The sequence below is a fragment of the Malus sylvestris genome, chromosome 8, assembly GCF_916048215.2.
Source record: "Malus sylvestris chromosome 8, drMalSylv7.2, whole genome shotgun sequence".
In the NCBI taxonomy this organism is placed as follows: domain Eukaryota; kingdom Viridiplantae; phylum Streptophyta; class Magnoliopsida; order Rosales; family Rosaceae; genus Malus; species Malus sylvestris.
This window is the reverse complement of record NC_062267.1, coordinates 21,980,958-21,996,359: the sequence shown is the minus strand read 5'-3', so window position 1 is coordinate 21,996,359 and position 15,402 is coordinate 21,980,958. Positions and strand designations below refer to the sequence as shown.

At 38.7% G+C, this 15,402-nt stretch overlaps 2 protein-coding genes across 3 annotated transcripts; one reads left to right on the top strand and one right to left on the bottom strand.

The window, feature by feature from the left end:
* Window positions 1–5,521: 5,521 nt before the first annotated feature.
* Window positions 5,522–6,254, bottom strand: LOC126630990 (uncharacterized). The gene is made up of 2 exons (XM_050301151.1): window positions 6,033–6,254; window positions 5,522–5,942 (listed from the first exon to the last, which is right to left on the bottom strand). The coding sequence occupies exons 1-2, from the start codon at window positions 6,195–6,197 to the stop codon at window positions 5,772–5,774; spliced, it is 336 nt and encodes a 111-aa protein (XP_050157108.1). The 5' UTR covers window positions 6,198–6,254; the 3' UTR covers window positions 5,522–5,771.
* A 2,151-nt stretch (window positions 6,255–8,405) lies between these two features.
* On the top strand, window positions 8,406–15,135 carry LOC126632796 (carbon catabolite repressor protein 4 homolog 1-like). Of its 2 annotated transcripts, none has more exons than XM_050303289.1 (11): window positions 8,406–8,978; window positions 10,010–10,719; window positions 10,810–10,892; window positions 12,027–12,113; window positions 12,226–12,306; window positions 12,418–12,501; window positions 12,585–12,638; window positions 12,722–12,810; window positions 13,082–13,190; window positions 13,394–13,535; window positions 14,453–15,135. In XM_050303289.1, the coding sequence occupies exons 1-11, from the start codon at window positions 8,818–8,820 to the stop codon at window positions 14,671–14,673; spliced, it is 1,821 nt and encodes a 606-aa protein (XP_050159246.1). In that variant the 5' UTR covers window positions 8,406–8,817; the 3' UTR covers window positions 14,674–15,135. The 2 variants fall into 2 exon arrangements, with proteins under 2 accessions (XP_050159246.1, XP_050159247.1); XM_050303290.1 differs by having other exon boundaries at window positions 8,407–8,978; window positions 12,418–12,498.
* Window positions 15,136–15,402: the final 267 nt, after the last annotated feature.

The window sequence follows — 15,402 nt, the reverse complement described above, 5'->3', positions numbered from 1 at the left end:
ATTTTATAGGACGGCAATAAGGCCGGCGATGCTGTATGGCACAGAATGTTGGGCGGTGAAACATCAACACGTACACAAAATGGGTGTAGCGGAGATGAGAATGCTTCGTTGGATGTGTGGGCACACGAGAAAGGATAAGATTAGGAATGAGGATATCCGGGGTAAAGTAGGAGTAGCCGAAATTGAAGGAAAGATGAGAGAAAATCGGTTACGGTGGTTTGGACATGTGCAAAGAATGCCTACTGACGCTCCGATTAGAAGATGCGACTATGGGACAGAGGTTCAGGGCCGAAGGGGTAGAGGAAGACCTAGGAAAACTTTGGAAGAGACTCTAAGAAAAGACTTAGAGTACTTGGATCTAACGAAGGACATGACACAGGATCGAGCACAATGGCGTTCTAAGATTCATATAGCCGATCCCACTCAGTGACTTGGATTTTCCAAGTCTCCAACCGAGAAGTTTTCCTCACTCGGGAAATTAAGGGAACACTACCCCAACCTACATGCTCCACTCAGAAAGCTTCAACATACAAGCTTCAACATACAAGTTTCAACAAAAGAAAATTCAAAGAACTTAGCGAAGAAGGCTTTGGTGTATTTAACACAATACGTTGAAATGAAGGAAAGCTTATTTATTGATATCCCCGATAAGCTACAAATATGTACATATACATGAGTCAAAATAAACACACAAGAGGGAGCCTTCACAAAGGTTGCTTAGGAGAAGTCTCAGCAGTCGGTAGAGCCCCAGAAAGAGAAGGCATCGGAGGGGGATCATTTGGAGCCTCAGTACTGGACAGAACCCTAGAAGGAGGAGGCATCAGAGGTTGATCATTTGGAGCTTCATTACGTGGTACAGCCCCAGAAGACGAAGGCAATAAATGCCTTTGGAACAAACCCACAAATCTCTGATGATCAAGTAAAACCTGACCATCAGTTTCCTTCATCTGATCAAGCTTCCTCTTCATGTTTGTAGCATAGTCATGTGCGAGCCGGTGCAACTGTTTATTCTCATGCTTGAGCCCTTTAATCTCCTGTTTGAGACTCATCACTTCAGCCGCCAATGATTCAACTTGGCGGGTTCGAGCAAATAGGCGTTGGGCCATATTAGACACAGAACCTGCACACTGAACACTGAGAGCCAACGAATCCTTAACAGTTAACTCATCAGACCGTTTGGAAAGTAGTCTGTTATCTTTGGGAGTGAGAAGGTTCCTGGCCACCACCGCAGCGGTCATATCATTCTTCATCACGGAATCCCCAACGGTAAGAGGACCAGTTGGCGAGACGAAGGATGAGCGCCATATGTTGTCTGGAGAAGGCGGGGCTGCCTCTTCAACAAGGTTCAAGTCAAAACGACGGTCGGAGGGGCCAGACATTTTCAAAGGTGTTGAAGAGAGAAGAGGTCGGACAAATCAAGATCTTAGAAGTGCAAGAATGAAGCTTCTACTGGTGGAGATTCAAGTGTGCTTTGGAACTTAATGCCAGCCCCTATAAAAATCTGCACTCGACGGAGCTTCAGAAATCGAAGAGGCGTTTGCTTTCTCAAAAGTTGGGCTGCTTAGAGATCACGAGGGTTGATCTCAGAAATCGAAGAGGCGTTTGCTTTCTCAAAAGTTGGGCTGCTCAAAGACCACGAAGGCCGATCTCAGAAATCGAAGAGGCGCTCGCTTTCTCAAAAGCTGGGCTCCCCAGAGACCACGAGGGCCGATCTCAGAAATCGAAGAGGCACCTACTTTTCCAGCCTTGTCAGCACCTGTCACACGCACACTCAGCTTTGCGGAAATTATGGGCATTCTGTCAAAGACTTCTGGGGAAGTAGAAAACACATGAATCTTACTGTTCAATCACCCACTTCCCACACGCAACAATAACTCATGGGTACCACAGATAACTTTGCCAAAGTTCTCTGCCAAAGTTGAGCACGTGAAGCTTGCAGCTCCCACTACATCGCTTTGACCAACAAGGGTAAAAGAATAGCAAATAAACAACACTAACAAAGTTTAGACCCATAAATTTTGAAGGTCTAGCTACCATATTATTACCCACAAGGGTAAAGGAACAGTACCACTGCTGGATAATTGGAAAGTCCCTGTGTGTCAACCTCTGTGCTTCGTGGCAAGGTAGACTAGCAAACATGCCCAACCTTTACTCACATTCGAGAAAACACTCCCAATAAGATTGCTTGCTCCAAAATCGAAGAGGCACCGTCCTCCGAATCTAAAGAGCCAGACTCCCAACATGACTACTTTCTTAAAAATCGAAGAGAGGGTAAAGGAACAGTACCATTGCTGGATAATTGGAAAGTCCCTGTGTGTCAACCTCTGTGCTTCGTGGCAAGGTAGACTAGCAAACATGCCCAACCTTTACTCACATTCGAGAAAACACTCCCAACAAGATTGCTTGCTCCAAAATCGAAGAGGCACCGCCCTCCTAATCTCGAGAGCCACTCTCCCAACATGATTACTTTCTCAAAAATCGAAGAGACTGCTCCCCGAATCTCGAGAGCCAGACCCCCAGCATGATTGCTTTCTCAAAAATCGATGAGGCATCGTTCTCCGAATCAATCGAAGAGGCGTTCGCTTTCTCAAAAGTTGGGCTGCTCAGAGACCACGAGGGCCGATCTCAGAAATCGAAGAGGCACCTACTTTTCTAGCCTTGTCAGCACCTGTCACACGCACACTCAGCTTTGCAGAAATTATGGGCATTCTGTCGAAGACTTCTGGTGAAGTAGAAAGCACATGAATCTTACTGTTCAATCACCCACTTCCCACACGCAACAATAACTCATGGGTACCACAGATAACTTTGCCAAAGTTCTCTGCCAAAGTTGAGCACGTGAAGCTTGCAGCTCCCACTACATCGCTCTGACCAAGAAAGGTAAAAGAATAGCAAAGAAACAGCACTAACAAAGTTTAGACACATAAATTTTGAAGGTCTAGCTACCATATTATTACCCACAAGGGTAAAGGAACAGTACCACTGCTGGATAATTGGAAAGTCCCTGTGTGTCAACCTCTGTGCTTCGTGGCAAGGTAGACTAGCAAACATGCCCAACCTTTACTCACATTCGAGAAAACACTTCCAACAAGATTGCTTGCTCCAAAATCGAAGAGGCACCGTCCTCCGAATCTCGAGAGCCAGACTCCCAACATGACTACTTTCTCAAAATCGAAGAGAGGGTAAAGGAACAGTACCATTGCTGGATAATTGGAAAGTCCCTGTGTGTCAACCTTTGTGCTTCGTGGCAAGGTAGACTAGCAAACATGTCCAACCTTTACTCACATTCGAGACAACACTCCCAACAAGATTGCTTGCTCCAAAATCGAAGAGGCACCGCCCTCCGAATCTCGAGAGCCAGACTCCCAACATGATTACTTCCTCAAAAATCGAAGAGACACTGCTCTCCGAATCTCGAGAGTCAGACCCCCATCATGATTGCTTTCTCAAAACTCGAAGAGGCATCGTTCTCCGAATCTCGAGAGCCAGATACCACAGACCACTTTTTCAAAGTGCTCTGACAGAGTTAAAACATGTGAAACTGGCAGCTCCCACTACCGTGCTATGACCAAGCAGGGTAAAGGAATAGCATTACTACTTGTTGTTAGGGAGACTCCTATATATGTCGACCTCCATCCCCAACGGACAGGCAGACCTGCAAAAATGCTCAACCCTTCATCATATCTGAGAGGGCACTCCCAACGAAGCCTTTCGAAATATTCAGCTTTCTTTCCCCCCGATAATACCTCTGCAAACAAGCTATACTAGAGCAAGAATATCTCATATCATCAGGGTTAAAAGCAAGAGTATCCCATATCATGCTTTTTCCCTGTCTTTTCTTTTGGCCTTGTTTTTACCTGCAAGACAAGGAGAAAGAGAGCAATCAGTCAGCACTTGGAATCAAGCTTCCAGCCAGGAACTGACTGCCTGGAACCCCTTACCTGATTACTTACCTGGCATTGCTCTCGAGTACTCATCTTCAACATCTTATGTTTCCAGGGAAGATTCCGCATCTGCTTGAGGAACAGATAGGGCAAGTGCGAAGGATACAAGGAAGCATGTGGAGACAAGCGTAACAGCACACGTGCCGATACATCCATTACTCTGTCAAAAGCAAAAGTATCCCATATCAGCAGGGTGGAACGTACTCTAGATTTGATGGACTTGTTTTGACCCTCAAATTCTTCAGTCGGCCTTATACTCTGGAGGAAACCAGAAAACCCTCAAGCTCAGTTCAAGAATAAGCCTGTGGAAAGTTACTTCTTCAAAAGCAAAAGTATCTCATATCATCTCTTCTCATTTTTCTTCTCTTTATCCTTCATGCTACTGCAAGATGGGGAAAAGGTGAACAATCAGTCGGAGCTCTGATTGCTTACCTTGTCTGTCACCTCTTTCAGCAGACCCCCTAGCTCGGCGACTTGGGGGACTCCTACTACATGGTTTGTATCGCGCTTGACCAAGCCTGAAACTACAAGTAAGCTTCAAGTGAAATTGATACATTACCTTGTGCATCTCCACCAGTTAAAGATACCACCCCTGGATGGAGGAAGAGTACTTCCAGAGAAGATGCCACATCTACCTATGAGACAGATAAGGCAAGTCAAGACGACACCACACTCCGATACTTAGAAGTTTCGTGATTACGAGATCATTCTCCCACAATATTTCCTAATGTCATTTGTACTAAATCATTCACTTGTACTCACTAAAGGAGAGCTTGAACTTATGTACTTGTGTAAACCCTTCACAATTAATGAGAACTCTTCTATTCCGTGGACGTAGCCAATCTGGGTGAACCACGTACATCTTGTATTTGCTTTCCTATCTCTATCCATTTATATACTTATCCACACTAATGACCGGAGCAATCTAGCGAAGATCACAAAAAGCGATCGTTTTCGCTACCTAGGATTTATCTTGCAAGAGAACGGAGAATTAGATGGAGATCTCAACCATAGAATACGAGCTGGATGGAAAGAGTGCATCCGGCGTGTTGTGTGACCGTCGTAGGCCACTGAAGCTCAAGGGAAAATTTTATAGGACGGCAATAAGGCCAGCGATGTTGTATGGCACAGAATGTTGGGTGGTGAAGCATCAACACGTACACAAAATGGGTGTAGCGGAGATGAGGATGCTTCGTGGGATTTGTGGGCACACGAGAAAGGATAAGATTGGGAATGAGGATATCCGAGGTAAAGTAGGAGTAGCCGAAATTGTAGGAAAGATGAGAGAAAATCGGCTCCGGTGATTTGGACATGTGCAAAGAAGGCCGACTGACGCTCCGGTTCGAAGATGTGACTACGGGACAGAGGTTCAGGGCCGAAGGGGTAGAGGAAGACCTAGGAAAACTTTGGAAGAGACTCTAAGAAAAGACTTAGAGTACTTGGATCTAACGGAGGACATGACACAAAACCGAGCGCAATGGCGTTCTAGGATTCATATAGCCGACCCCACTTGGTGGGAAAAGGCTTTGTTGTTGTTGTTGTTGTTGTTGTTGATTGAATAAATTGAAACAGATCAATAGAAAAAAATTAACAAAAATGTATAAATAAAAAAAATATATGAACAACACCACCCTTAAATAGTAGGCACTGACACATACAGTAACAGACTAATACTAATTTCATTAACAAACCCCACCAAATTAACAAACCAAAAGAAACTAAAAATTCAATAAAATTAATGAAAAATTAGGAACAATCAGCTTTCCCGCCGCTAATTATTTACTTGTTTTCTACTGCAACTCCATTTTTCCACAGAGGAAAGAGCAATTACGAAGCTCCAGCTTCGAACGCGAGCATGAAAAGGAAAACGGAAACTGCAAATAACAACGCAAGAAGAAGGAGCTCCAGAAAGCCGAAGATCTTGATCCTCTTGTTCCTGAGTCGCTCCCTCGCAACCTCCACTTTCAGATCTCCGATCTCCTTCTTCATCTCCTTCTCCTGATCATCAAATTTCAAAATTCCGATCAAAATTGTGATTGCTAATACGAAATTACGTAGTAACGAGTTAGAGATGACGCAAATACGTACGGCAATGTCGTCATCGTCGTCGACTGCAGTGTCGCGGCGGCGAGCGGGCGATGATTTGAGCGAAGAGAGAAGAAGCGCGGCTTTTGCACAGCGAATTGCGACATCCGATCTCAGAGCTCCGCCGCCTCCGTTTTTCTTTATGTTCTTTCCTGCTGCTCCCTCCATAGCTCTCTCTCTCTATCGATCGATCGATCGATCGAATTCTGCTTCACTTTTTGTGTATGTGTTTATGAATTGAAATTTTGAGTTTTTAAATATTTTGGAATCCCGCTCTTCACAAGTGTCGTTGCCACGTCATCACGACGAACCAATTCAGGTCCCAATTCCGTATAAACTGGGCAGGTGGGCCACAATTATCCGTATAATCCAGTTTCCTAGAGAAATTAGGAACCGAATCCCCTCCCGACCCAAAGTAACTGAGCTCAATCATCAAATGGTTCGAGTCATTCAAATTTGATCCAACGGTTGCAATTATTATAACTTTTAGAGAGTCTTATGTTTGTAGTCGTTGAATCAAATTTCAATAGCCGGATCATTTGATGAGTGGGTTCAATTCTTTTAAATTCGAAGAGGATCGGTTACGATAAATTAAAGAAAATTGATGATTCATTTATTTAAAAAAGTCCCAAAAATTCAGTAGTACTCAAAAGACTTTTTCATGCAACATTTATAAACAAACTCATAATAAAATAAAATAAAATCTTTTACCCAATAGTAATACACTTCCTCACATCAAGGATTGCCCGAAATATAGAGACGATCAAAAGAATCAAATCTAAGACCTTTCACTTATAAGTGAAAAAGAATATCACTAGACCGTAATACTAAGTGACAAATAATGTTTATAACTTATAAAATTGTACCACATAGAGTGTCCATAGAGCAATTCAAAGAACCGAATAGATTTCCCTTAGTCTGGTACCAAAATATTGGTTATTCTTTGATGAAAACAACCAATTTGATAAATGTCAATGTCCTTATTCATTCTTGCATGTGGTCAAATATTCTAGTGGATGAGGTGTTGAGTTTCAAGTCATGCATTCCGGATTCCAAACTCCTAATTTCAAAGCATGAAAAAAAAAAAAACCACTTTAAGCCAGTCTCTTAAATCATAAAAGCTTGGTTAAGTTTAGACATTAAGAGTCAAGCTTTAGTACTTGAATTATAAAACCAAGAGGTTAAACACTAATTAAGCCCTAATCCTTTAAATTGATCCAAACAATAAACAAACAACAATACAATAATTGGTGGCAGAATCTTAGTCATAGTTTGGTTTAAACTTATAAATGAGTTGAATTAGCATTCAAGCTTAATAAACTTTATAGTAAACCCTAGATCACTATATTTCACGGTCTTATCGTATATGAAACAGACTTGCAAAAATTTAATAAGTTGTCCTTAAAAATTGGATGGTATCTGATAATTACAACAAACAATATATATACACGAAATTATGTGTAAAATATTTTACGTGGCACTCTAAAAATATCATTATACACTTCTTATAAAGTCTATTTTTATTTTTAAATAAAAAGTTTGAAAGTCAAAATAAGAATTTTGGAGTGTCAATATAAACTAACTAGCAATTGTACACATGCTATATATGTGCTTATTAAAATTTTGAAAATATAAAAATATAAAATTGGTTGCTAGACAATCTTCAAATGATTTTCTGTTATTGAAGAGACTGTTCATATTTTTAGCGATTGTTTTTTAATAACTATTTTGCCACTAAAATTTTAGTTTATTTAGGAGAAAATCATGGAAAAGAAGATAAGGGCAACTGATATAGTAACATGACTATGAGGCTTAAATTAAACAGTAAAATTATTTTATGATTTTATGATTAGTTTACTATATTCCCATAGCTTTTATTTGTGGTTATTTTTCTTTAGTTTTGTTGACAAGGTTAATTTGATCTTTTCACCATTTTTTGGTTTACAAAGACAATTTTGTTAATTGGCCGTTTAGATAAGTTCAATGAAGTGGGTAACTACAATGAAGAATACATACAGCTGTACCACTGTAACATTTTCTGTATTGTCGAAAAACTCATCAGAGGCAAACTACTACGAATACACGAGACTTTTTTCTTAGTATACATTACCATGATTCATTTAATTGTTGTCGCAAAACCTAAGAAATGATGGTTTGATAATTCCTTTTAAGTACCTACAACGCTAAATTATTTGTAAGGTGAAAAACACCAATAAATCAAACTCGATTTAAGAAGTAACTACAACGAAGGACACACAAGATTATTTGTATAGGAAAAAAATAATAAATCGGATTTGACTTAAGAAGTAACTACAAGTACAAGTAAGAAAATTTTGGCTAATGAAACTACAAAATTATCATTCCAATTTTATTTTTTTCATTTCGCAGTTCAACTAATTTCTTTACGACACAAAAGAAAATTTATTTCTTAATTTTACTAAAATAAAAATAAAATCATTTTTTCCTTTCCTATCAATTTTCATTCATAATTTGTTGCAGATAAAAAATAGCGGTAAGACACAAAAAACAAATACTCCCTCTCACTGACTATTTACATATAAATATTTGTTCAAAAAAAAAAAAAAACATATAATTAGAGCTGAGAGAGAGGCCTCTCCATCTTCCTCCGCGTAAAACCTCTGATAAAACCCCCAAAACCCCATTAATTTTTCTCTCACAAAGCTTCAATCTTTTGCTTCAAAGAGATCAAAAATCCCATTTTCCGCAAAACCCACCTCCCATTCTGCGCCAAAATCCCATTTTTTCTGGTAATGCCATTTGGGTTTCAATGGCTCAAGAATCTGGGTCGTCTGAGTCCCCCAATTGGAGACTCATTCTGGATTTTCCTTCAAATGCTCCTGTGTTCGGCTGCAGATTCCAGCCCTACATTCGTGTGGTCACACCCAAAGGCTCTTTTCAATTCCCGCCTCACGAGAATTCTTGCACCTGGTTAGCCTCTCTCTCTCGCTCTCTTAATCTTTCTGGGTTTTAATTTCTTGATGAATGTATGAATATATTCTTGTTTCTTCATGTGGGTTTTAATCACAATGCATGGCTTGTAAGTGGGGTTTTTATTAAACTTTTGGTTGCTAAAGAAACAGAGGAAAAGATTACTCTTTTTTGTTTAGTGAATTTTTGGTGAAATTTAGTCCCAATAAGGACAAGTAGGATTTTTGGTCCTAATTTGGAGAGTTGGGTTTTGGTTTCTTGAACCAAAATCAAGTTTTACATTCTTCATTTTGCTCAAAGCAATCAAAATTACTTCTTGTAATAAAATTTCTGTTTTATTTCTTATGAAATGGGTAATTCATGTCAATATTATTGCTCTGTTTTTTGGCTGAGAAAAATGGCTTCATTTGTCCAAGTGTATTTCTAAATCTGTAAGAAATAAATAAATAAATGAAAAGTTGATGCTTTTTATGTTTATTTATTTTTATCTTGCTTCCTTAAAGATAGGCGCTTGTAAGAGGCTTCATGAAATTTTGTTTCCCTAAAACAATGATATATAATTATAATTAAAGAGATGGTTTATTTTTTTCCTTATTTATTCAAATTTCAGACACTTAGGCATACCAATGAATAATTATAGCAGTAATTATGATCAACGTAAATAAAAGTTACAGCAATAATAAAAATATTAACAATATAGTGAAAACAAAATAACAATACGGAACAAGAAAGGATAATAACTTGGTAATAAAAAAAAACCAATACAGTAATAACTTGGTAATAACAATAATTTTGTTGTAGCCAAAATACGTTCACATGCAAATGAAGTAGAAGACGGTTTATTATATAGAAAAAAAAATATGGAATTTTTCGTGCATCCAAAGTGTTGAAATTGTTGTACTACAGCAACTTATTGTTGAATCGCAGAACCTGCTATGGCGGGTTCCTGTTCAGTACTCGTTCCAATATACGGTAGCACTGCTGTTATCATGAGTAGTCTTACTAAAATCTCTCATTATTATATATTGTAGGTACCGAGAGCATGTTTGCTCGTCTTCCAATCAAGAGAAGGTTCGCTGTTTTGTCCACCATGACAAGCTGTCCACAATTCAGTGTAGAGTTTGTGTAGGTCAAAATCGACATACCAAGATAAGTTACTATTGCTCTAACACTTGTTATATGGCTGCCTGGAACAAGCACAAGTTGCACCATCATTTTGCAGATCCTGATCCACAAGCAGTGAAAATCATCAAGAGTTTTGGGCCTTATGGCTCCTATCCTGATTTACCTGGCTATCCGGATGACGATTCACAACCTGATGAGGCGGTGGAACAAGATGGGAAAACATGGATTGAAATGGGACCTTGGGAATATTATGTACCCACGGAGCATGATATTGGATTTTGTCTGAGGCTAAAAGTTGAAGTTGTTGATTCTTCAACGCGTACACAATTGTGCCCAGCAAGAATCAAAGTGACAGATCCTGTGATTTATCCTCCTCCTCATCCACCGCGTTGTACAATGTGGAACTCTTGCATCGCTGACCTCAAAGAACACTCTTCTAACGATGTAACATTTAGGGTGCTGTCCTATAATATTCTCGCTGATTATCTTGCTACTAGTGGTAGTAACCGGCACTATTACTGCCCAGATTGGGCTCTTTCATGGGCATATCGTCAGCAAAATTTACTTTATGAGATCATTGACTATGATGCAGATATCTTATGTCTCCAAGAGGTACCTACTCTGTTCTTAAATGCATATGTTTTTACGAGATCATTGCCCAAGACCGTTTTATTTTTTATATTTTTCCTCATGTACGGGCAGGTACAGAAAGATCATTTTGAGAATTTCCTCAAACCTGAGTTGGCAAAATATGGATACTCGGTTGTATACAAGAAGAAAAAGACCGAGGTAAGGTGATATGGCCTGTTTAATAGAAATACATGCACTTCCAGGATTTACTGCTTAGAATAGTATCCCTTTGCCTAACGTATGCACCCTTGCAGCCACGGTTAGAATTGGTTAACATGGTGCTCTGGAATGTAGCTTCGCTTGTTTTTTCTGAGTTGTTACTTTATTGTCCTTGTAGTATACATTGTTGGCCCACCCCTTAAAAACTTAACCACTTGGAGTTCAATGCTTGTCCAACACGGTATGAGCCTGCGGTTTGAAACCTCCAATTCCTACTTTTTAGAGGAATTGCAAGGTGTATGGAACTTCGTATTACAGGGCAAATTACAGGGCAACTGTGATAAAATTTGAGCTTGACCTATTTTGTTTATAGATAGAGTAGGTCTTGATTTTTTGTTCCCCAACATTAACCTGACTTGTAATAAAGCATTACTATACAGTATGAACTGCATCTGGAATAATTAACGTTTAAAAGTATATGAATTGTTAGATAAATATTGGTTTGCTTGCATTGTACTGTGATTGTAGGCATCAGCATTTGGTAAGTAGGTTGAGTTTCATACAGAATCCTGTATGAACAATGTCCTGCTACAAGGTGGGCCCGGTAAAAAGTCTGGTAAAAGGCCCTGTAGCCCTCTCATTTTCCTAGTTAATTGTGTCCACGAACTTTGACACATTAGTATGCCACCTTCCTATGGCCTTTTCATCAAAGACTTGGACAAAGCATCCTTGAGATTGTTCAATATAAGTTTTTAGGTAACAGGATATCAGTTCTATGTAACTTGCTGATACGCAAAAATCTAAATACAATTTTTAAGACATCCAATTCATTCGCCCAGGTAATATTGATTTTTGCATTGCTTTCCGTTGCAAATAATGAAATTAATATTTTAAAAATATAAGTTTTGTGCATTTGAATTCTTAATCATATTAATTACCTCACTACCCAAATGTTCTGTGCAATGTGCATTCTGATTTCTGCACCAATTTGTTTTCAACAGAATATGATATATAAATTCTTCTAGAAAAGTGGGTGCATATCTTTTGCTTTATGTGGTCTAACGACAATCACTTAACAGAAAATGCTTGATGGCATTATATCATGGTAATATGAGTTTAATGGATGTCTTTCAGATATTTACGTTTAAGTCCCAGCTTACAGTTGATGGATGTGCTACATTTTACCGTGATCAACGCTTCAAAGAAATTGCAACATATGAGGTGAGGAAGTTCTCGCTTGTACTTACCACGAAAATGGAGAAAAAGCAAGGAAATCTATCTATGTGAATATATGCATGCTGGAGGTATTTAATGGTTCTGGTTTTCTTTGCAGCTTGAGTTTAATAATTCAGCAAAGCCCTTTGTAGATTCATTGGATGGTGAACAGAAAAAAGAAGCTCTCCGTCTGTTGAAGGTTTACATCTCTAGACTCTCGTATAGTTTTTACTCTTCACTATGTTCTAGTGGCTTTTGTTTCTGCTTCACAACTGTTTGTTATATCAGCTTCTTGTACTCGATTTTGTAGGACAATGTTGCACTTGTTGTTATATTAGAAATGGTGGAAAATGAGGGCTCTTCTGATGGCAATCGACCTAGAATTTGTGTGGTAGTATGTCTATTTCAAATTATACAGTCTTATATCATAAATCCTCGAGTGCTGACTGCTGACACAGTTGTCCCTTTTGACCATAGGCAAATACCCATATACATGCAAATGTACAAAATCCAGACATTAAATTGTTCCAGGTACAGTGTGTAAAATGAAACTCTTCCTTCTATTAGTTTTGAGTTTAAAAAGCAGAATTGACTCGCTTCTTTTCTGGTACAAGGTTGTAACCCTCATCCATGCACTTGAGAAAATTGCCGAGTTGAAGATTCCCCTGCTGATTTGTGCAGATTTGAACTCTCTGCCTCGGAGGTTAACCTTCTGCTACTGCTACTGATTGGCTTCTGAGACTATGATGGAAGAATTGCTACAGTCCCTGATTTTCCATTTACGATTTTTTGCACTCATTGATTGATTCCATGTTTCTCTTGAACTAATATATCCAATTGGATATATTAATTATTATTCCTAACAAACCAAACCTCCTCTTTCCATATATTTCTCTTCTTAACTTTGGCGACTATTTATTTCTACTTTGGATGATAAATGAAGGTTAGACTGATATTCACACTCAACATTGCAGTGATCCTTATACGTTCATAAGCAAGGCCAGAGTTGAGATTCTTCCCATCAAGGAAACTGATAAATCGGGCATATTGCAGACACTCAAGCTTTCTCATCCATTGAATCTGGTAAGGCCAATGTATCCCTTAATTCCCTACTGACCAATTCTCTGCTCCTTTTTTAATCTCAGCTCCTACTGAACAATGTATCCCAACCCGCACCTCTAAAGCTGGTTGAGGTTCTGAACATCTTGCAAGAATTTGAATTCTGCAGAGCTTATCGTTTTTGTGATCATTTTAAAGCGCTGCAAAATTTTTCTTTTCTTTTCCAGGTAAGTGCATATGCAACTTTTTTTCAGTCTGATGGGGTCGAGGATCACCAACGTGAGAAGATGGATCCTGAAACCAAGGAGCCTTTGTTCACCAGCCACACACCATCCTTCTTTGGAACTTTAGATTATATATTCTACACAGGTACCATTTGAGTTTTATAACGTATCTGATTTTTCTCTGCTAAAGTTCAGCCTAACATATGTTTTCTTTGAACAAAACGTGTATTATGAGTAATTGAAAGTTCAATATGAATCTGTATTAACAAATTATACTTTTGAAAGACCTCATAGGTTTCTGTCCACTACTTATATGTCTGTCACTTGAGAGTCGAGAGCTAGGTGCTTTCACTTTCTTTTTCTTTTTTTTCTTTCTAAGAGAGATCCAAGCATCTTAAGGAGGCTTAAATTATTTTCCAAAAGTATCCTTTCATGTATGTGTTGATTAAGTTCTACCAAAATACTGGGCTGATAGTCAGACAACTGTATCAGGAAAGTGGCATTACATATAATAATGTGAGGATTGAGCCTTGATGTATTTAATAGCCATGGACATTTGAGAGAAAAACGGATAGCTTTATTTGCTAACAAATACTTCGCTTGCAATGTAAAATCTAAGTAGGCTTCGGTTCTCCCCTAAAATTCTTGTTAGACCCATATATCATCTTTTTATTTTTTGTTCTTTCTAAATTCAGTCACGAAACTTATAGGGTAAACTTTAGAAAAAGAATATTTTGACCTCCCAAGGTTGCTTATGTAGAACAATTCAGAAAGACGTTTCTAGCAATGACTATATCTAATTGGATGTATTTAAAATCTTGTGAAAGTTTCTTATCGGTTCATTCTATAGCAACGTGTATTTCTTTCTTATTGGCTTCCAAGGCATTGCAAATCATAGTACATCATGGAATACATTACGAGAGTAATTGCATTTTCATAATGTATAAGCATACGGCATTGCTGTTTAGGCTTTCTGATGTATATAATTAACACCTTGTTTGCATTCTGAATTTTGTTTTATTCATCGTTTTCGTTGACTGTATGTATAATGCTTTCCTGCAGCTGCTAGCTTGAGGCTTGACAGCGTATTGGAGCTTCTTGACAAAGATCTTGACAAAGAAGGTTACCTTCCATCTGCTAAATGGTCATCAGACCATATTGCCCTCATGGCAAGTTTTTCTCTTGAGACAAGCACTTGCAATCGGAGCTCAGAACCTCTTCCAGAGAGCCTAGGGCAGCACCCAACATTTTTGCACAACAATAAAGTTTTACAGGAAAGCTGAAGATGATTGAGAGATTACTTAGTCCGATAATCAGTACGGAATGAATTCAAATTCTATACAAAACCCGCAGCTGGCAAAGTTGGTACTTACATAGGATACATGAAAATACACAGAAGATTAAAGATTAGCATCGATCTCTACAGTTTCGTCGATTTAGGTCAAGATGTAGATACACAGAAGAAGATTAGACACAGAAGGGAAGATTAGCATTCAAATTTTCTTCCTTATACACAGTGACAATTCATCGTTTTTTTCTTTTCTAACATGGTAACTTTTCAGGGACCTCGTCTTTCTGTAAGATTGACTTGAATGCTGCTCTATAGTTGAAAATTTTCCGTTTCTGGTAATTTTTACGATTCGTGTTTAGAATGTTCTTTCTCCTAATGGATATTAATGGATTTTTGGATATCGGACATGTTATGTTTTGACAGTGAATGATTAACCACTCCCGTGTTGATTTCATCTGATCAGGGGTTTTAATTTACGTTTTTATGGTCTTTACCATGAAATTTTTTATTTTCTAGTGTCAGCTGGCTGCATGAGCAGCATTTGCTCTTGGTATTTTCCTTTTCCCAGAAGTTCATCAGTTTTGTAGTTGGCTATTTTTACTTTGATCTCACTATAAACCTCACAACAACAACAACAACAACAAAGCCTTTTCCCACTAAGTGGGGTCGGCTATATGAATCCTAGAACGCCATTGCGCTCGGTTTTGTGTCATGTCCTCCG

What these genes read in the sequence shown, in the direction of transcription:
- LOC126630990 (XM_050301151.1), bottom strand. Translation starts at nt 6,197, where the DNA reads ATGGAGGGAGCAGCAGGAAAGAACATAAAGAAAAACGGAGGCGGCGGA. An exon ending in ACGACGATGACGACATTGCC is followed by an intron (nt 5,943 to 6,032) that starts GTACGTATTTGC and finishes TTTGATGATCAG; the next exon opens with GAGAAGGAGATGAAGAAGGA.
- LOC126632796 (XM_050303289.1), top strand. Translation starts at nt 8,818, where the DNA reads ATGGCTCAAGAATCTGGGTCGTCTGAGTCCCCCAATTGGAGACTCATT. An exon ending in ACAAGAAGAAAAAGACCGAG is followed by an intron (nt 10,893 to 12,026) that starts GTAAGGTGATAT and finishes GATGTCTTTCAG; the next exon opens with ATATTTACGTTTAAGTCCCA. An exon ending in AAGCTCTCCGTCTGTTGAAG is followed by an intron (nt 12,307 to 12,417) that starts GTTTACATCTCT and finishes TCGATTTTGTAG; the next exon opens with GACAATGTTGCACTTGTTGT.